Source organism: Curcuma longa, chromosome 7, assembly GCF_044706935.1.
Source record: "Curcuma longa cultivar G26 ecotype Majalengka, Jawa Barat chromosome 7, ITB_CL_G26_1.1, whole genome shotgun sequence".
Lineage (NCBI taxonomy): Eukaryota > Viridiplantae > Streptophyta > Magnoliopsida > Zingiberales > Zingiberaceae > Curcuma > Curcuma longa.
Window position 1 is genome coordinate 9175706 of NC_133867.1, and position 19658 is coordinate 9195363.

The 19658-nt window shown below is 37.1% G+C and overlaps 3 protein-coding genes across 5 annotated transcripts; 1 reads left to right on the forward strand and 2 right to left on the reverse strand.

The window, feature by feature from the left end:
- Positions 1–51: 51 nt before the first annotated feature.
- LOC141831615 (protein ACTIVITY OF BC1 COMPLEX KINASE 8, chloroplastic-like) lies at positions 52–11841 on the reverse strand. 2 transcript variants are annotated; one of them, XM_074719008.1, is made up of 21 exons: positions 11280–11841; positions 10467–10602; positions 9506–9672; positions 8960–9080; positions 8716–8816; positions 7674–7772; positions 6170–6280; positions 5992–6071; positions 5812–5881; positions 4875–4948; positions 4713–4782; positions 3947–4035; positions 3742–3866; positions 3316–3396; positions 3175–3235; positions 3010–3064; positions 2805–2903; positions 2622–2711; positions 2324–2383; positions 2052–2210; positions 52–277 (listed from the first exon to the last, which is right to left on the reverse strand). In XM_074719008.1, exons 1-20 carry the CDS (start codon positions 11712–11714, stop codon positions 2094–2096), a joined length of 2241 nt encoding a protein of 746 aa, XP_074575109.1. In that variant the 5' UTR covers positions 11715–11841; the 3' UTR covers positions 52–277; positions 2052–2093. The 2 variants fall into 2 exon arrangements, with proteins under 2 accessions (XP_074575109.1, XP_074575108.1); XM_074719007.1 differs by having other exon boundaries at positions 52–313.
- Positions 11842–12357: 516 nt separating this feature from the next.
- LOC141831471 (protein LURP-one-related 12-like) lies at positions 12358–13264 on the reverse strand. Its single transcript, XM_074718830.1, has 2 exons — positions 12945–13264; positions 12358–12880 (listed from the first exon to the last, which is right to left on the reverse strand). Exons 1-2 carry the CDS (start codon positions 13200–13202, stop codon positions 12476–12478), a joined length of 663 nt encoding a protein of 220 aa, XP_074574931.1. The 5' UTR covers positions 13203–13264; the 3' UTR covers positions 12358–12475.
- Positions 13265–13267: 3 nt separating this feature from the next.
- On the forward strand, positions 13268–18290 carry LOC141831470 (uncharacterized). 2 transcript variants are annotated; one of them, XM_074718829.1, is made up of 7 exons: positions 13268–13287; positions 13856–14063; positions 14145–14187; positions 14270–14350; positions 14438–14627; positions 16397–16664; positions 17914–18290. In XM_074718829.1, exons 1-7 carry the CDS (start codon positions 13283–13285, stop codon positions 18118–18120), a joined length of 1002 nt encoding a protein of 333 aa, XP_074574930.1. In that variant the 5' UTR covers positions 13268–13282; the 3' UTR covers positions 18121–18290. The 2 variants fall into 2 exon arrangements, with proteins under 2 accessions (XP_074574930.1, XP_074574929.1); XM_074718828.1 differs by having other exon boundaries at positions 14270–14627.
- The last annotated feature ends 1368 nt before the right edge of the window (positions 18291–19658 follow it).

The window sequence follows — 19658 nt, forward strand, 5'->3', positions numbered from 1 at the left end:
GATGACATTGATGTCACTCAATCTTGGAAAAACTTGTGTTGACTCCATCCAATCTCTAATCTGTGGATCAAACTATCAAGACACTGTAAGTGATTCAAAATACAAATGGAATCAGATTTCAGTAGAGGGGCTTCTATGGTACTCAGGGTTGTCTCTTTCTTATGAAACGCTGGAAACTCGGTTGGACTTAAGCAACCTTTCTTGAACAATGGCCAGCAAGAGATAATCCACACAGAAGGCCTCCTTGACTACCATCTTCATCTATCAATCTATCCTTCTGGCATATCAACATTCCATATGATTGTATCAGCAGCTAGAAGAAAGAAATATGAAAGTATTAATTCTGTGGCACAAATCTCTGTATTTATATTTTTACTGGCATGTAGGGAACATTAGAACCCTTCTTTGAACAATAATCTGATGCCTGAGTAAGAGAAACAGATACATTTTGACATTTTGTGGTATGAATGTCGCTTGTTTAGGAAGGATGACCACAAAAATTTGGACCTTTGTTCTGATGTTCATATGTTTCACACTGGACATGGCTAGTAATGTCAGAGAGAGGATGCATTGCTAAATCTGTGTTTTAATAAATTTAGCACAAACTTTTTAAGATTAAGAATTCATAATCAATCTAATAATTTACCCAACACACATATAGAGAGAATTTTGGTAAATCATATTCACTTTTGACCACAATAGCCAAAGTATTTTTTTTTTCTAAGCTACTGTTCCTTTTTAACTTTCTAACTGGAAACTAATTTGTAAATAAATTTACATGTTTTATGAAGAAAAATTAAATTTTCAGTATCTTATAATCTAAGATGGTTAAAATTGCATCTTTCACACTTTAAATTCTATATAAATCAATGGACTTAACTCTACTAGTTGATTTATAAATTATTTTGCATTGTGAAGAATGCAAAGAGTGATTTATATAATTTTTTGACAACACTTACTGAGAAAAAAAACAAATTTTTAAGTATCTTAATTTAAGGTGTCTCATAAATCTTGCCAGCACATTAAATCAACTTGTGGATTATTTTGTGCAATTATAAGCTGTTTTGCAAATAATTTATGAGATTGAAATTAAAAGTAATGCCAAATTACAGTATAAGACAACCCAACTCGACCAACTTAAATTAGGAGCTAAAATAAATCAATTTCTTGTTTGCAAAATATTCAAGTAACTTTCTCTATGTTTGATCTGTTTAAGTGGGCGAGGGAAAGTAAAAATCAAGAACAATATTTGGACAACATCCTATTTAATATTAACTGAAATCTAAATTTTATAAGTACCATAATATAATTTAAATATCACATATAAATAATAAATTAATGTATTGTCAAATCTATTTTTATTTATGTTTATTTATTGTTTTTACATTTAATATTTAAAAAACTAAGTTTCTCTTTTTTCCTTAAAAAAAATTATAGAAAACTCTCCTCTCCTTTCCTCTCCTTGTTTCCTAGTTCCTACCAATTTGGTTCATCATTGTCCATTTAGATATTGAAATGGAGTCATAGAAGAAGGAAATTGAATCAATCCCATTCTATTCCATCCTAGTAAACATGACCAGTAGTTCTAATTCAGGTGCTCTGAAGCCCAAGTTCCAAGGGATATGATCAAGCTTCATGGCCTAACAAATGGGGATGTTCTTCCTGACTAGTACAAATGTTTGAGTGCTGAGTACTTCTAACATTGTACATAACTCCCAAGTTTCCATGCACAATGCATATGTTGATGGGAGGATTTATCCTCTCGAGGAGTTTAATGATATCAAACCAAGAGATTCGTTTAGATACATAACATGCCTCGAAGAAACAATTTTCTACTGAGCAGGTAGCCATTAATGATTGAATACTATTGCGAACAGTTTATTTGACAAAAAGAAACCTACATCATCTCACAGCAGATAAAGCATGCTTAGCAGCTCTCTATGAACTAAAACTACACTATCTATATTTATATCCACAGTTAGAATGGGGCATTTACAAATGAAACAGATAAGGAAATGAAAAATGTTGAGAGAGGAATGAATACGACTTACAAGAATGCGAGCAAAGTTGTTGCAGTGGGTCGAACTCGTATGTCAAGCAGTGCCGGTTATCAATCTCTCTTGTTGGTCCAATTTTTTGACTTTGAAGATGCCTAAAAGGACTTGCAATCCAAAGAAGGCGAACAGCATGTATGCTATCATAGCCGGCACCTGTACTCGGAACATTTCTCTTTAGAATGATGGATGAAAGAAACAACAAAGTAAGACTTGTAGAGCTGACTGGTTGTTTTCTGGCAGAAAAAGTGATTGATTGAGGTGGTTACCCGGACGGAATTGAAATGCAAAATCGTCGCAAGGTTTACTAAACTTCCCATGGCGATACCCTGTCAATGGCACAATGGGATTCAGCTATTTTGAATATAAGAGTAAACCGGGGCACAACAAAACAAGAAAAGAGTCGAAATGGGACATTACTAACTAACCATGAGAAATAAAACTAGGGGGAACCATAATCTCTCATTAGTCCCATGAACATACTATTAACCTTGTACACAACATTATTCTGACAACTACACAAAACCAGATCCAGTTTAGGATATTGAATTGAACAAGAAAACTTACATTTCCAATAGTTTTCTGCACAACAGCAACTCTCTGAAATGCTCTCTCAGATTCTAGAGTTCTCACACGAAGCTTGAGGTCGCCTTGCTCCTGTTAGATGTTGGAATGACGTAGAACTTCAGGTAGAGCATTAACCTAAGGCAACAAGAGAGAGAACATTGTATGTGTGAACAATATTATTACCAATCTTTGAACTATTTGAGCCAATTTCTCCACTCTATCAGCTTGTCTAAACAAGTTGTAGAATGCTTTTAATTGTCTGTCCCAGCTTTTCTTGATGTCCTATAAAATAAAAAGAAGGAATTTGCTCAACTGCTAAAAGCATTCCAATGTTTCCGAAGAACCAATATACAGCACAGAATTGTACACATATACTGGAAACACTTGCCTTGAGAATTACTTCAAAGCCAACTTCTTGGAACCTAAGTAATTCCATGGCATATCTAATAATAAAAATGGAAAAATCAGATCAAGATGATGCCAAACTCAATGGACCACATCTAGTAAGCAAGACGAAGATGTTTGGAAAAAAAAACGCTGCAATCACACTCACGGTTTGGCAATCTCAGTAATGTCAAATCTGGGGTCAAGGCCCTTTCCTATCCCATCAAGTACTGCAGAAATGAGTGACAGTTAAATGAAAGTTTCGCATGCAGGCAATACCATATAAAATCATATTCCATGAATACAACACCTGAAAATGCTCTAACAACGAAAGTGAAAGTAGCTGGAAAACGGAAAGGTTGATCAGCAGCAATCGCTAAAAGATCCTCACCTGATAATTTAAAGCAAATTAATGCTTAAAAATGTTTGTGCACAAGGAAGTATGTAAGAACCCAAACAAATTTTCATTATCAAGCCATGTACTCCCTACTATTGGCTACATGGATGTTATCCCTCCATTGAATTCTCAAAAAGGCTATATCACTATTGTTAGTAATATTCAAATCTTTAATTAAGTTGACTAGATTTTCTTTGATCTCCACCCACCCTTTACACCTTCAATTAAAATTAATTCTAAGAAGTCAATCATAAATGAAGATTCAAATTTTATGGAATATAGATTAAAATAGAAAAACCAACATTAATGTTACACAAATTGAAAGATCTTTTGGGTCACCTATTGCTGCTAGCCTCTGTTTCTTCTTCTCAAATCTTTCTTCTTTGGTCAATTGTTTTTTGAACCCAAGTTCTGTGGTGGCCATCTCCCTCTCTTTCCTTTGTGCTGCAAGGCGCTCCTCAAAACTACAACACCGAAAATATAAAAAGGATGAGCTACATTAGGTTAGAAAGTTTAACTTGCATGATATTTTCTCTTGACTTGCCTATTAAGAAAGAACTGAGCTGTTCTCCTGACAGCTGTCATGTCACCTGTGGGAACAAGAACACCCATTTGAATCATTGATTGAAGCACCTGCTTGCACCATGTTTATATAGTCAGGATACATCTGTAATTTAATTGGATAATAAATACTGGAAAGAAGGGAAATGGGACTAAAAAATTCACACTATCATATAACACAAGCTAATTCACTCTGGTACTTCCACTTCTTACAAAATGAAAAACAAAGGAACATTATGCAGAGATGGAAATCATTTTTTCAATATGTTCCAAGAAAGGAAAAAATAAAATTTTTCAATATGTTCCAAGAAAGGAAAAAGAAAAAAAAACAAAATGGAATCATGATCTGCAAACAGAAATTTTCCATACCACAAACAAGGATTGATTTCTCAAAAACATTGGAATTCAAGCTAGAGAATTGATATCATACATATGTACTTGTAAAGTATATTATAAGAAACTTGTATACTAAGGAAATTTCTTCTCTCTCTTTAGCGTCACTTCTAAGTTCAAGAAATGTTGTAAAAATACCCAATATAGAAGCAAATCCAACCGGATAAATATTGATAAATTATCCATAAGAAAACTTGCAATGTTCTTCTTCAGGAGATCCTCATACATCTTCTTAGTTGAGTTAGAAGAAACCAAAGTCATTGTAAGCATAAAAAGAAATGACTTCTGGGGTTTAAGACTGAGAAATAGATTAGCAGTAGATGCATAATAAGATAGAAGTTCATAAAGATACTAACCCGGTCTGGATCTTTCTCATAAACTCCATAGAATGTTTCAAGTAGTCCTTCCCTAATATTAGGACTAATGCTGCAATATTTTCAGATTAAGAATATTATTAATTAGATGGAAAAAAAAGTCATGTGGCATTTTAAACAAGGAAACAGAACTTAGGCACCAACCTTCCCATCATTCCGAAGTCATAAAATATGAGCCTCCCTCCATTCACATCGTCCACAGCGATATTCCCAGGATGCTGTAATTTGAAAAAAAAATTGCATAGGCCAATTATAATGAAAATTTGTTAAAATAATACTAAAGTTCGAGAAATTCTAGTCATCATTACTCAGACTCTTTGGTTACCCCCTGCTCATGTCAACTGGACTCTCATTTTCAAGAGTAAAAAATACAAGCTCTTAGCAGGTATACTAAAGGACAAATATCTCATATTTCTAGCAATTCCATTTATCATGCTTTTCTGCATAAGGCTTTCTCAGATTAGTGCAATAACGAGATATATGAGATTACTGCAACACCGAGATATAGGAGACATTTAGGATTAACTGCTGTACTAGAAAGGATTACCTTGGTCAATCTGCCCATCCTTCCCTTAAAAATACCATACTGCATACACTTCTAACTAATTCACTAGTCAATCACTAATATGCGACATTAAACAAAGGACTTGATGTAATTACTCTATCTGGACTAAGTCAGGTTGACTTCATTTAGTACCAGTTGGTTCAGAAAAAGGGGAGAATAAGGCAGTGAATAAAGAAGAAAAAAAAATTTGTTTATAGTGTAGAATTTTGTTTGGACCCTTTTAACTGCAACAAAGAGGTATTGGCCTCTTTCAAACACCATACTGGTGTACTGCCTGGTAGACCAGTTGGTTCAGAAAAAGGGGAGAATAAGGCAGTGAATAAAGAAGAAAAAAAATTTGTTTATAGTGTAGAATTTTGTTTGAACCCTTTTAACTGCAACAAAGAGGTATTGGCCTGTTTCAAACACCATATTGGTGTACTGCCTGGTAGACAACTTCTAAACATATTATCCATAATCTGAACTCTGAAGTAACAAACAATTTATGTGGAAAATGGTGATTTCAGCAAAGCCTACCGGATCAGCATGAAAAAAACCATGGGACAAAATCTGTTCAAGATAAGACTCAACAGCATATCGGCCCAACCTGTAAAAGTGACCAATTTGAAGCAAATTGAAAATCATCTCAGAAATACAAGGGTAGATCAGTAGATGTTCTATGCCTCTTTTTAGAAACAAAACTTCAGATTGCAATACCTTTTCCGGTCAACACCCAACTGATCTAATTGATTTATTCTATTTATCTTTATTCCAGGAACATATTCCATTGTGAGTACCTGCAACAAAATTTATGTAATTTGATTGACAAAAACCAGGTATAAATATTTCTGACATTTCCGATGGCAATTACAAACAAGGAAGTGTATCTAATAACCTGTGGCGTGGTGTACTCCCAGTATATTTTGGGAACTTTAATATAATCCATATCCTTGAAATTTTCAGAGAACTGTTCAGCATTTTCTGCTTCTTTATTGTAATCTATTTCCTACGAAAAACACAAGGCTATATTAATGAGCTAGTTGCTAATTTTATAGAAAGTATGATATAACACAAGATGCACAATGACAATTAAAAGTATAGAGTAACTCTTATTTTATGAACGATTCATCATGCTTTGCATATCAACTACTCATTAGATGCATGCAAACCCAAGTGCCAGTTTCTTTCTTTTTGCAATTTTTTATTTGTATTAGCTGAAAAGAATATGAGCAAAGGTTGGTTGAGAGCTAGTGCAGAATAAACCAATATCACGCTGGTTCATCTTAGATCATGTAGTTCTATCCAGTTGAACCAAATGGTATAAGTTTGTGTCAAGCATATCTTTCCAAAAAATAAATAATGGTGATTTCAGTGCACACAAGGCTACCACAAACCAAGGACTGGAATGAGCCTGATCATTTGTACATGGAATGACAAGTATAAATAGATCTTCCACTTTACATAGCCTGACCATATATAGGAAAGAGACTCCTCTTGTTCTTTGTTAATGTATAGTAGACATCATTATCTAATAGGTTTTGCACAGAATGGAGTCATGTCAGGCAAACCTAATTTTAGGCCAACCACACTTAAAAACTGAAGCGTGCCTATGCACACTTCACAACAAATCAAAATGGAAGCTAATTGACAGCCAAATATCAGCAAGGAATAGGTGACAAATACAACAAAATGATCTTAGCAGAGCACATTGAAGGAAAAGGACTGCAATAGAACAAGAATAATGCTAAGTGCAGTTCATACCACAGTTTATTACTTTTGTGCGTGTGTAAAATGGCCTCTGAAAATTCAGAATTATCACTTTTTCCTCCCAAAATTTCTAAAATATTTTCAGTTTTTCTCCCATGTTAGACTCCACTTGGCCAGCTATCAAACCCATATAGAAGCCAAATGGTAGTCAAGTCAAGGCATAGTGGGCAAACTGAATTTTTTGGAGAATATGATGAAAAAGTAACAGTTTAAAAGTATGAGATTTTAGTAAAATTTCACTTATAATAACTGATAATAATATAAATTTCACAAGAATGAAAATCTATTTTTATACCTTATGTTTGATAATAAATTATATTTTTAAGGTTCTGTCCTATACTTTAACCATTTTTGTATAATTCCGTGTGTGCTTCTGATAAGTTTATAGTGTCCTCAAAGATCTTATGGTGATCACATGATGTTAGTAGATTGATGATTTGTAGGGCTTTAAGCTAAATCAAAATAGAAGCTACTCTCCATGGAACACTACATTTCTGTTCAGAGTAGAAGTGAGTACATTTTAAATTGGTTTAAAAGATTCTGCTCACACATTCTAAAATTGAAAGCGAGAAAGTTCAGGTAAAGGAATTTAGCATTGGCCAACCATTAAAAGAGAATAACGCAAGAGTAACCTGGTAAAGGACACTGGCACATTCATCATAGATAGCAACCCAGTCTCTCTTGGCACCGTCTGATGCAGGGTCCAACTTCTGAAGGTATTCAGCAATGACCTAACAATTGAATTTACATGTTAGCATGAAAAACAAAGGACATCCATGAACTGACAATCAATGTCAGAAGAAAAGCCTAACAGATACCTAGAGTCGTATGTAACAAGGAGGTATTGGAGAGAATACAACAAAAATCTTTGCAGTGACAAGAAATATGAAATCATATTTGCTAAAATCACAACTAGCAAACTTGCAAATTTATGGAATAGCATAATCAATAGATGTAGGAGCATATATAAATACAAGAAAACCCACTTTGCTATTGGATGCCAAGATCAAGATTCTAAATTGCAATACATGCTGCCCAACACGAACAAAGAACCACTTCGAGATGACAAAAAAGAAAGTGAAAGTTATTGATAACAAGGCCAAAGCCTCATTGCAACTTTTAATTTTGATAAGAAACACATAAACTAAGTCAACAAAGTGAGGCTACGAGTATGGTTAATAACAAGGGATCTAAGTAGGAACATGAAATCAAGGATTAAAGGGGTGTCTGACAAGTGTGTATGTTCACACACATGGATGCACGGACAGAACATGGCCTTAAAAGAACCAAGAAAAGATAAATGTAGGTCTACCAGATGCACTGTTGTAAATTGCAACTACATTCTATTTTTATCTATGTAGTTCTGAAGCCAAGCCAGATCAATCAGAAGCCACTCAGAAGGATATACAGTAATGTAGTAAATATATTGACATGTGTAGCTTGGATCTAGGCTATTTTACACGTCAAAGGGAAAAAATATATAATTCATACAGTTATGAATCAGAAGCAAAGTTGTTTGCAGCTCGACCTACTTCTGGCCTCTTAAAATTCAGGGATCCTACCATGGAAGAGGTTGAAAGCACATTTCTAACTAAATTAACCAAATAGTTACTTTAAAATTGTTCATAAGTAGGAAAAAGTACTTTGAAGTTTGAAAACTTAGAAATTACTGACCCTCAGATTCTTCAGATCAATATCAAATAGATCCTTGAGACCTGGTCTTTGTACTTTAATCACAACTTCTTGGCCCTTCAATTTTGCCCGGTGCACCTGACCTACCAATGCAAATGGAAGAACAGTTAGACCATTTTTTTTTCAAACTATCTATAAGCACACGCACACACACACACACACACACACACACACACACACACACACACACACACATATATATATATATTAAATGGAAATTGGATACCAAGACTTGCAGCGGCTATTGGCTCAAAATCAAATTGGTCAAATACATCATCCAGAGGAGCTCCAAGTTCCTCTTCAATAATTGAGACAGCAATGTCTGAAGGGAATGGAGGAACTTGGTCCTGTTAAAATGCGTATGTGGTATTAAGATTTAAGATTTCTTTAACTTTAACATAGTTAGTATCTGTTTAAATAATAAAACTATCCACATTCCTCAGTGGAAGTCACAAAGAAAGCATCTTAGATATTTTTTTCTCTGAAATCCTTAACTAGGTTCATATTTCAAGAAGTGTTAGGCCGATGTATCAAAAAGATACACGATGGCCACAAAACAAAAGCAATCTATGAAAAGTAAGAAGGCTAGCAATTACTGTTCTAGACAACTGAGATATTGCATAATATTGTACGAAAATTAGAGGGAAAAAATTCTAAGCTAAGAAATTCACAATTCATCCTGTTTAAATTGTTGTATTAGACACAAACTTTAGGTATGTCAAAAGAAAACATGCATTAAATATTTCATTGAACAGAAAATCAGAAATATTACCTGAAGTTCAGACAATTGATCAACATACTCTTGTGGAAGAATATCCACCCGTGTAGAAAATTGCTGCCCTATTTTGATGAATGTGGGACCTAATCTCAAAAGACCTTCCTTCAGCCACTTAGCAAGGGCTTTCCGCCTCAGAACCTTTTTTGCCTCTGTCATTCCTCCTGCAGATCGTCAACAACTATTTTAACGCAAAAATTGATGGCCAAACTAAACAACCAACTTGCTGTTGAAATCATATGCTCTCACAATTGTAGGATAATGTTCCATGTTTTTTCTGCCAAGGCTCTCTATTTTTCTTAACTACATGGAAGAACCACTTACATATTATCTTAACTGGCCTTTAGTTAAACAGGAAAATTGATGTTGTATATCAAAAGCCCAGTCCAGAAGATTCATAAACATGATTAAATGAAAGAAAAAAATATTGCACATACGGATCACATATAAGCAGTTCTCAATAGTTCAAACTTAGAAAAACTAGAATACAGCCTAAAACTCCAACCTGCATACATGTCAACCTTGTTTGGAAAAACCAAGCCCACATATCTATCTGTCTTGTGCATGACTTGAATTTTAAGCAGTTCTACATTTTCCAAAAATGCTATAACTAAAATAAAGTCCAACACTCCAAACTTCAAATATTCAACATCGTTTAAAAAGAACCAAGCACACATAAGCATTAAGTGAGACAGGACCATTTTACTCTAGGTAGTACCACTTTTAACAAAAACTTCAAGCCATAATTTCTAAGTAGTGGCTTGCCTGAAAATGTATAAGGCAATCATAGAATAAGAGGTATCAGTTCTACTAGGGATCTAAATATTACTTGCAAGTTGCATCAGCAGAGTAATGAGTCTCAAATATTTGGAATAGGGACTAACTGACTAACATGGCTAAGTGAAGATGGTAATCATCTTTTAAAATTATTTTCTATACAAGAACTGAAGAAGCACACCTTGATAAGAGAACTTCTGGTTGTTTAACCAATATTTAAAGATAAATGCAAAAACAAAACTCCATATCTCCAAAGTTCTTTGTACTGTAGAATAAGTTTTAAATTTGTTCCAACGGCCACCAGGAGTGACAGAGACCTACAAGAATGAGAAACTCATCAACAGAGCAGCAAGACATTAAAAACAATGTAAACTAAAAGATTGATCATGTAGAATATAGTTAAGTCCATTTTTTTTTCTTGGAAGCTAAAAACCCAAATAGTACCAAATACGAGAAGCTACAAGCTTGATTTAAGACTTTATAAGGTCCCTGCCAAAGCATGAGATTTGTGACTATTCCAATGGAGATAAGAATATAGACATAAAACAATTACCATCAGCTTGTTAACCTAATTTATAGTGCAACTAGGTTATGATCATTTCAACTCTAGCAATTTCTTTAAAAGAACTTCTATGATAAGTAGTGCTATATTCACTTTTATTAATTTAGTTGTAGGCAAAATTTTTGAAAAAATAAGTTCACTAGCAAACAACAATTGACCATCAAAATTACTTCCATGATCTAAATTTGATACATTGCAAGATATTTGGCAAATGAGTTAGCACGTTTAGTGCATTTTTCATAGAGTATCAATTAGACTTTCTCTATGAGGATGAGGTATCCTGCAAATGGACCATTGGCAACCCAATGATAACAAATTGCAGGCTGAAAGGAAACACCAGTATAGAATTGGAGCTGAAAGGCAATGTTTCTATAGAACAATCGAATAACCGGGAAGGCGAGACTTGATCTAGAAGAGCAAAGTGATTCGTACCTGGGGCTTCTCCCTTCCCTTCTTGAACCAAGCATCCTCCTTCCCTATCTCCTCGACTCTTTTTTTCCTCTCCGTCTCCTCAGAACCCCCGTCCACTTCCGCCGCCGCCGCTCCGTTACCACCACTGTACCTCACCAGACTCCCATTTTTCGCACCATTCCCATTCAACAGCACCTCGATGCTCCCATTCGTGACCTCCGCGTACTCTAATCCACCGCCGCGGTCGTTCCCATTTCCCACGTACCGATCCAACTCACCAGAGACGTCAGTGACCGAAACTCTATCTTTATAAGCCGAACTCGGAACGAGGTGAAGACGGTTCCTCCGGACGCGGAGGCGATGCGATGGGCGGTGGTGCCTGGGGCAGCCGGCGGCAGCGGGCCGGGGGAAGAGGATTTCGGTCTGGAGAAGAGGTGAGAAGAAAACGGAAGACATGGTTCGGGCTCGGAGATCGATCGATGTGGCGCTTGCTAGGGTTTCGGTGGATATCCGCCGGCGGCGATGGAAGGAAGGAGGAGTGAAGGTAGAGCACACTGGGGGAAGAGGAGATAGAGCGAGGAGAGAGAAGTGGTCGGCAGATGGCTACGTAGCAGAACGTGAGAAGGGAGAAGCTTCCTGTAGCGTGACGTCCTTGGTTCTTCCGAGGGCCACAACATCGTTTTGGGTTAACATGACTCGATTTCCCCTAGACAGAATCATACCGTCCTAATTGGCCAACCGTATGGATGGTATCGTGTAAGACTTGGGGCCCAGTACGGATTATTTGGCAAGTGGTATGGCGTTAGCCTACTTAAGCTTTAGTCGTCGATGTGGATGATCATTTGGCAGGTGACGTGGCAATGTGGAGTACCACTTCACTTCACGGCTCATCGAATAGTAAATTTTAAATTTTATATATTTTAATTAAAATTTATTAAATTAATTATTATAAAATATATTTATTATTCATGATAGATCGAATCTCGATAAAATTAAAATAATATGAAATTATTGAGATGGTAGAGTCCACTGCAGTAAATTACAAAAAAAATATAAGCAAAGAATTTTAATATTTGATCAATTAATAAGTTCCCTCGAGTTGTCAACATTATTTGGTGACAATATTTGTCAATTTTGAAAACTAAAAAGCATTCAAATATTTTATTAAACCTTAGCACAGGAGGAGTTGTCGAGTAAGTCCCTGGAACTGACCATAATTAACTATCAACGCTTACAAGATCGGCCTGCTCCTCATCTTCCTCGTCGTCGCCAGTGATCTGGTCGAGGACGACGACGAGACCCATCGCGAACGCGGAGTCGCAGTGCGGCTGAAGGAACAGCGAGAACACGTCCCTCCCCAACACCACGTGCGACAGAGCGTCCACCTTGCGCTTGATCTCAGACATCACCACCGCTCTTCCTCCTCCGCCGCCCTCGTAGAGAAGCCGGCAGCAGCGCTGCGAGAAGGACCCCTCGATCCGGTACTCGTCCGATTCCACCTCCACCGCGAAGCCGCCCCGATCACCGCCGAAGATGGAGGAACGCCGCACCGCAAAAAGGGGCCGCTGTCCCTCTTTCCTCTCCCCGAGGAAAGCTTCCCACCGCTGATGCAAGCTCGGCCACTGCAGAAGGAGGAACAACAATAGGGATCGATTCGAACCTCAAATCTAAACCAATCGATCGGACCTTGCGGCGGAGGGTGAGGATGGGCTCGCCGGAAGGATCCATGAGCAGAATCTGTCGGTCGGCGAAAGCAGGGGAGCCACTGCGGTCGTAGGTGTCGACTCGGAAGACCACATCTCCGGTTGCATGGTCGTAGGCTGCAAAACCATCGCCGGGGAAGAAGAGGGACGTCTTTCGGATCGTCAGCTCCCGCTCCGCCGGGCTGCAATATCTCTCTCCGACGACCGCCGTCACCTCAGACTCTCCCAAATCGGCCTCCATTCCGAAGATCGGGTGATCACAGGAAGAGAAAGATCGATCAAGAGGACGTTGGAAGACAGAGAGGGAGATGCAGTTGGAATATGAGGTACTGTGTCGCAGTGTGAACAAACTTTAGGTGAAGGCCACCACGTGAAATCACGTGACGGTTCGTGAAACTAAGCGTAGGATCCCAGGGATAGAATTATATAATTTTTAAAGGATAAAAATAAAAAAATGGTTTTTATTTTCAGACAGTTTATTTTTAAAATTTAAAAGTGTGTGTTATTTTATTTTTTTATTCAGAAACCATTTATATGCAATCATTATTATAATAACTTTAGCCAAAATTACAACAGTTTGAATTAAAATTACTTTAAATAAATTTAGCAACTGTTCTATATTACCATAATTTTATAATATTATTTGATCAATTCTAATTTTAACTAATATTTATTTGAAAGATTGTTCTATGATTTTTAGAGATAAAAATGAAGATAGATGCCCTTTTTCGATTTAAATCGCCGTTTTAATAATAAAAATAAGGTGCATTTTTTAAAATTTTGTATACGTTTAAAAGGTTATTGAATTATACTGTAAATATTATTAAATTATATTTATATGTAGTATTGATTGATGGACCCCGGTTCAGTCTGATTCGAGCGAGATATTTATAGGTCTCGTAGCGTCGGGTTCAACTCTGACTCGGTCTATTTCTTTTCGAGTCTTCTCCTCGTCGTTGGCTCGTTGCTGGACTGGATCTGGAAAGCTTTCCTTCGACGGCGAGTTCTCCGAAGAAGAGCGAAGATGATGTCGAGCGGCGGCTACACCTCCATCGGAGACGACAACAGCGGCGGGAATAACATCGTTTCTGGATCCGTTCCGGTACAGTATGTCTTTCCTCTTCGATTCCTCTCGTCTTATCCTCCCGGATCTGATTCGATCTCGTTTGATCTCCTTTGCCAGGCCGTTGTCTCCGGTTCGGATCACGTCACCCTCAAGTTCAAAGGTACAATCGACCTAAGAATGGCAATCTTCTGTCAAATTACTATCTCAAATCGCTGTCCTCTTGCTTGGTTGCTTTGCTGCAGAGTCCAATTTGCAGACCTTTCCACCGGCTTCGGATTCCCAGGGCAAGATTCCTGTCTTCCGCCCCCCTTCCGATGCCGACGGTACCTTTTCTTGCGTATTCGATCGTGTTGTTTCTGGAAGTGCTTTCCCTTGGATTCTCATTAGGAGCCGGGGTTTTGATTTGGTAGATACGTTCTCGAAGCCAGCGCATGGGAGCTCCGATGAACCTCAGCAGTCGGGATGGATGCATTCGTTCACTGTGGGTGCTTACAAACCTTATTTCGACGTCGATACTGCTGATGTTCTGGAAAGGATTAAAGATTCCCTTTTCCCGTTCAGAGGGACTTTCACTGAGAAGACATCTGATAATCCGGACCTGTATGTGCATTGTTTGCATTATATATTTTTCTTCTAATATGCTGGTTCAATTTTTTTATTTTTTAGTTACTAGCTAATCCTGCCTTCCCACGCTAAATGTGGCAAATTCGTCCAGTCAACTACTTTCATGTGAAACCTTTAGGTTCATTTCATTATGAATTTTTCAACCATCATCTCGTTATCAATTTGTAACATAGGCCTTATCATTTCTTAGGCTTATGTTTCCTTTCTGCAACTTGGATGTTTGAAATTCAATAGCCATTGCATAGTTCTACCTCACTGAATTAAATGAATTCTGTTTAAACTTAATGGCATATGGAAAGGTTAGAGCTTAGTTCATGATATTCATATATACGGAAGTTGTGTTTACAATTGTCACTGCGAGACTAGTAGGCTTTGGATGATGTTGACTTATCTTTGACCATTGAGGATATCATGTCAATTCATGCCAACGAAGTGGGCCACAAACTTCCTTAGAGATGTTCTTCCAATTTTCTCTACGTTGCTCTAGTTTATACACCTAAGCCGAGGTTCCCAATCAGGTAGATAAATTTCACATGCCATCAGGAAACCTTCTATCCTGCCTTGGAGTTGGGACTTGTCAGCATATTCCCATGAAGCTCATTTTTAGATTGATGGTACTGGATCACGTTACTTAGGAAGATAACAAATATCTACACTTCCCTCCTATTGCACTTTGGTAACTTGTTGAAGGGATTGGGAAATGGAAACATTACAGTATTTCAGCTTCTAATTCAATGTCTCATTTTGTCATCCAATAATTTTAACTTGGCAGTCAATGACTATTAGAAAATTGGTCAATGGATAAAGAAGGATCCCAAGAGAAGAATTTACCAACTAATAAAGCTAGATTTAACTATATAGACTTTCATATCGATTTACTTTTGTTTAGGATGCCTGTCATGACAGTTCTAGTGAATATCATGTAGGTGCCCATGCAACCAGAGTTGTAGTCGCAAGAGACATTGCAAATTCAATTTCTTCTTTGAAATAATAAAGTATTTAGTTTTTTGGGCATTTTCGCTCAAATTTGCAGATATTTTGTTAGAAATGTGAAGAAAACTTTACCAAGCAGTACTGCACATATTTTTGAAATGAGTTCCAGTATTTTCCATATAATAAGCTAATTGACTATTGAAGATATTGTAGTAAAGTTTCAGTCCCCCCCCCCCCCCCCCCCCCCCCCCCCCCCCCCCCGAGCCAAAAATTTCAGTAGAATTCATAGACTATCAAAATATATCCCTAAATGCTTATCCTTTTGTAAATGTTGAATGCTTTCTGAGATGCCACATATCCATACCACCCTTAGACAGGAACATTCTTCATACTTAAGGTAAATTTTAAGGGTCATTTTGTAGTATTGCATCACTGAGGTTGACCACAGAGGAACACTTTGGGGGAAACAAGATGTGCTTTTGATCTAGAAAAACATGAACTGAAATGCAAAAGAATTTCCATTTCAATTGAGACTCATTGTAGGATTGAACCAGACATACTGGGGATTGTGGCCTTTGTATTGTGTATTAGATCCTGATTGTCATTGTGATTCACAATCCATCAAATACCATCTTGTTAGTTCTAAATCTGACGCATTTAAGTTTCTATTTTCTATATTTTGAGAATATTTCATCTCATTGTTTGTGAACATACACCCCTCTTTGTTCTTGAAGCCTTTCAGCCTAGATGAGATAAACAAGTTGCAATACCAGTAAGTCTGTAGTTTTAACTGCTTTTGCTACTTTTTGCAGATATGGTCCATTCTGGATATGCACCACTTTGATCTTTGTGGCAGCTGCCATTGGCACATTTGTCACATATTTAGCACACAAGTTGCAGCATAAAGAGTGGGACTATGATGTCAATTTGGTCACTTGGTCTGCTGGTTTATTCTATGGCTATGTCACCTTTGTCCCCCTTGGTTTATACATCATACTTAAATACTTCTCAACGCCATCTGGTCTTGTTCAACTTTGGTGTTTATATGGCTATTCCTTGTTTGTATTCATTCCTGCTCTGGTAAGGCTATATGTTACATTTATTTATTGTTTCTTCTTTGTGTACTTATCATGATTTAGACTAAGGATCATTCACATTATTTGATTTTAGAACTTCTTTGCATCATTGCCATAGCTTACATCTCAAGTAGAGATGGGCAGAAAAACCTATCTGATTCAACCTGGAAAATGAATTGACTTATAACTCCAGTTTTTTGGGAATTTCAGTGTGGTTTTCAGGTTTGTATATGAACATCAAAACCCAGAACACAGCCTGGTTCACTTCTGTATCATAATATATACTATATGTCATGTATATCATAAACCATGTCATATATATCACATATGATATCTCCTATTGTAGTTATTGTACATACACGATATACTATATAAATATGTGAGAGAGGATATTCTTTGGTCCTTGCACTGAATAACACAAAAACCTGACCCAAATTGAACCCAAAAAATTGCTTCCTTTTTTTTTAAAAAAAAAGATTGGTTCCATCGTGAAATTTTCTTTTTCTTCTTTTTTTTGGCAATCTGAATCCTTTCTGGTTTGGTTTTGCCAAACTGAACTGAAAAAATAAGCTTGCGTTCTTTTTTTTTTTCTCTTTCTCCATCAATTTTATTTTGTTGGATATTGAGATTGGGTTTCTTTCTGTAACTTGAATTGTTTTGATCCAATTTGATTCAGTTTCACCCCTATTGTCAACCACTCTTGAGTTATTTGAAGGCTCTCTTTCCTTGCTATTGCCATCTAAAAGCTCTGATTGGGTTTCAAATGACTGATACTCTATCCTTGATTGTTAAAATCGGTCACATCTGGTTCATGTTTATAACCTTTTCTGTGAGCACAACCAAGATCATCGACAAGGTACTCAAGGAATTGAAAGCTCAGCATACCCCTCTCTTGTTAATACTTTGAGGAAGTAATCTATCTGTAGCTACAATTTTCTTTGCTGTTTGTGTTGTTCCATATAATGTTGTAGATGCTTAGACTTGGATTGGCCTTCTTAGTCACAACCACTGGATAGACTGTTCCAGATGGATTCGTTAAAATTTATACATCTTAATGTATTTAGATTTTTCATATGTTCTCAATCAAAGGATATATGGCCTTTTGTGGGGTTATTGTAGCCATAGCTCCTATTATTACGTAGGTCTCACTGTTGCTCTATTAGTGTATACCAACAACAGATTTGTTTGATTACATTAGAATAAAAATTTAGCTCGTAACTATTTTGTTCATCTGTCATTATTGTGCATTGCAGTGCCTCTCCATTGTGCCCGTGGAAATCTTCAGATGGGTGATCGTCGGCATTGCAGGATTCATGTCTGCAACCTTCCTCGCACTCAATCTTCGCGCACACATTATGTCATCTGGAGAGAGGTGGTTCCTAATCGTCGCCGGAATATTTCTGCTGCAGTTGGCTCTTGCTGTCGTCTTGAAGCTCTACTTCTTTACAATCACCGTATGAACAAGTTAACATGGTAGTAAATATTGATACTTCAGTCTTATGATAGGATGGACCATTTTCATGTTATTCAGTCTCATTCATTTCAATTTCCGCTTCTTAATCCAAGCTCATATGTTCTATTGATTAAACGTAAAAAAAATAATAAAAGAATTTTGATTCCTTGGTTGTTCTTTTCTAGCATAACTTAGATTTTTTAAAATAATAATAATAAAAGCATGCATGTTTTTCATGGAATGCAATTGACTTCTAGTCCCAAGGTGATAAGTGTGTTGAGCTTACCTTGTCCCCATTTGACTCAAGAGACTCGTGTAATGCAATTGACTTACCTAGTCCAACTAGTGTTAGCCCATCCAAATTGCCTAATTTATCAATTTGTCCAACTCCGTTATCTTGTTGTGCCTAATAGGCTGCGTTTGGTTTACAATAGACAGAAATACAGAAATACAGTAGACACAGGGACGCATTTACAATGGTCTCTGTATCGTGTTTGGTAATACAGAGACAGAGACACTGTTGGCCGATGCGTGTCCAACGCGCCCGGGACGGCCGATTCGGTCGGATTCCGGCCGAATCGGGGTCGGAGTCCGGCCGCGGTCGACGCGCCGGACGTGTCGACCGCAGTCGTACTCCGACCCCGATTCGGCCGAAATCCGACCGGAATCCGGCCAACAGTGGCTGGGGCGCGCAGGGCTCTGTTTTTTGTCGGATTCCAGCCGGATTTCCGCCACAATCCGACGCCGGCCGGAGCGCCGGCGAGTTGCGCGTCCAACGCGCCCGGCCTAGCGGCCGGCGGTGATCGGACGGCAGTGCGACGGTGCCGGAAGCAGAGATGGGTAGTTTTTGTCTCCGTCTCCATTTCAATGTCCCCATTTTTACAGTGGGCAGAAATGGAGACAAAGACGGAGACATAAATCCTATTTCTGTATCTGTCTCTCAAAACCAAACGAGGATAGAGACAAAAATTTCTACTCTGTCTCTGTATTTGTGTCCCTGTCTCTAAAACCAAACGCTACCTTAGCACATCCAACATGTACAGCTCTCCTAGTACATTTTCTATTGTGTTTGATCGCCTAATTTGGCAAACTCCACGTGCATTTCAGATTTAAATGTATCTTTTTATTTTAGAAAAATAAGAACTTACGTTATTTGAATATAATAATACATAAAGAAATTTTTTTTTTACTAAATATGAAACTGCATATTCCTATAAGAATAAATTATATTTTAAATTTATTTTTCCAAATAAATAGAAAGTTATTTTTTTGTAGTTGACATTAAGTATCCAATCTTTCGGATCGATTAATTCTAAGAGTGATCGATTCGGTCCCATAGAAAATTTTTATCATCCATTAAGATAAATTAGGAAGTGTAGTTTGTATCAGATGCTCCAACAATCAAATGTTCTTAGGTTAATCTCTCGGAAATTCATATTGAAACTTAAATCTTAGATATTTAAGAGACTACATAGATATTCTGCTGTTGTATCTAGTCGAAGCTACTTATTCTATTTAACCCATGAGGAACAAAACAATTATTAT

What these genes read in the sequence shown, in the direction of transcription:
- LOC141831471 (XM_074718830.1), bottom strand. Translation starts at nt 13,202, where the DNA reads ATGGAGGCCGATTTGGGAGAGTCTGAGGTGACGGCGGTCGTCGGAGAG. An exon ending in TCCTCACCCTCCGCCGCAAG is followed by an intron (nt 12,881 to 12,944) that starts GTCCGATCGATT and finishes CTCCTTCTGCAG; the next exon opens with TGGCCGAGCTTGCATCAGCG.
- LOC141831470 (XM_074718828.1), top strand. An exon ending in TCGTTTCTGGATCCGTTCCG is followed by an intron (nt 14,064 to 14,144) that starts GTACAGTATGTC and finishes CTCCTTTGCCAG; the next exon opens with GCCGTTGTCTCCGGTTCGGA. An exon ending in ACATCTGATAATCCGGACCT is followed by an intron (nt 14,628 to 16,396) that starts GTATGTGCATTG and finishes TACTTTTTGCAG; the next exon opens with ATATGGTCCATTCTGGATAT.
- LOC141831615 (XM_074719008.1), bottom strand. Translation starts at nt 11,714, where the DNA reads ATGTCTTCCGTTTTCTTCTCACCTCTTCTCCAGACCGAAATCCTCTTC. An exon ending in AATAGCCGCTGCAAGTCTTG is followed by an intron (nt 8,817 to 8,959) that starts GTATCCAATTTC and finishes TTGCATTGGTAG; the next exon opens with GTCAGGTGCACCGGGCAAAA. An exon ending in TTGATCTGAAGAATCTGAGG is followed by an intron (nt 7,773 to 8,715) that starts GTCAGTAATTTC and finishes TTCAATTGTTAG; the next exon opens with GTCATTGCTGAATACCTTCA.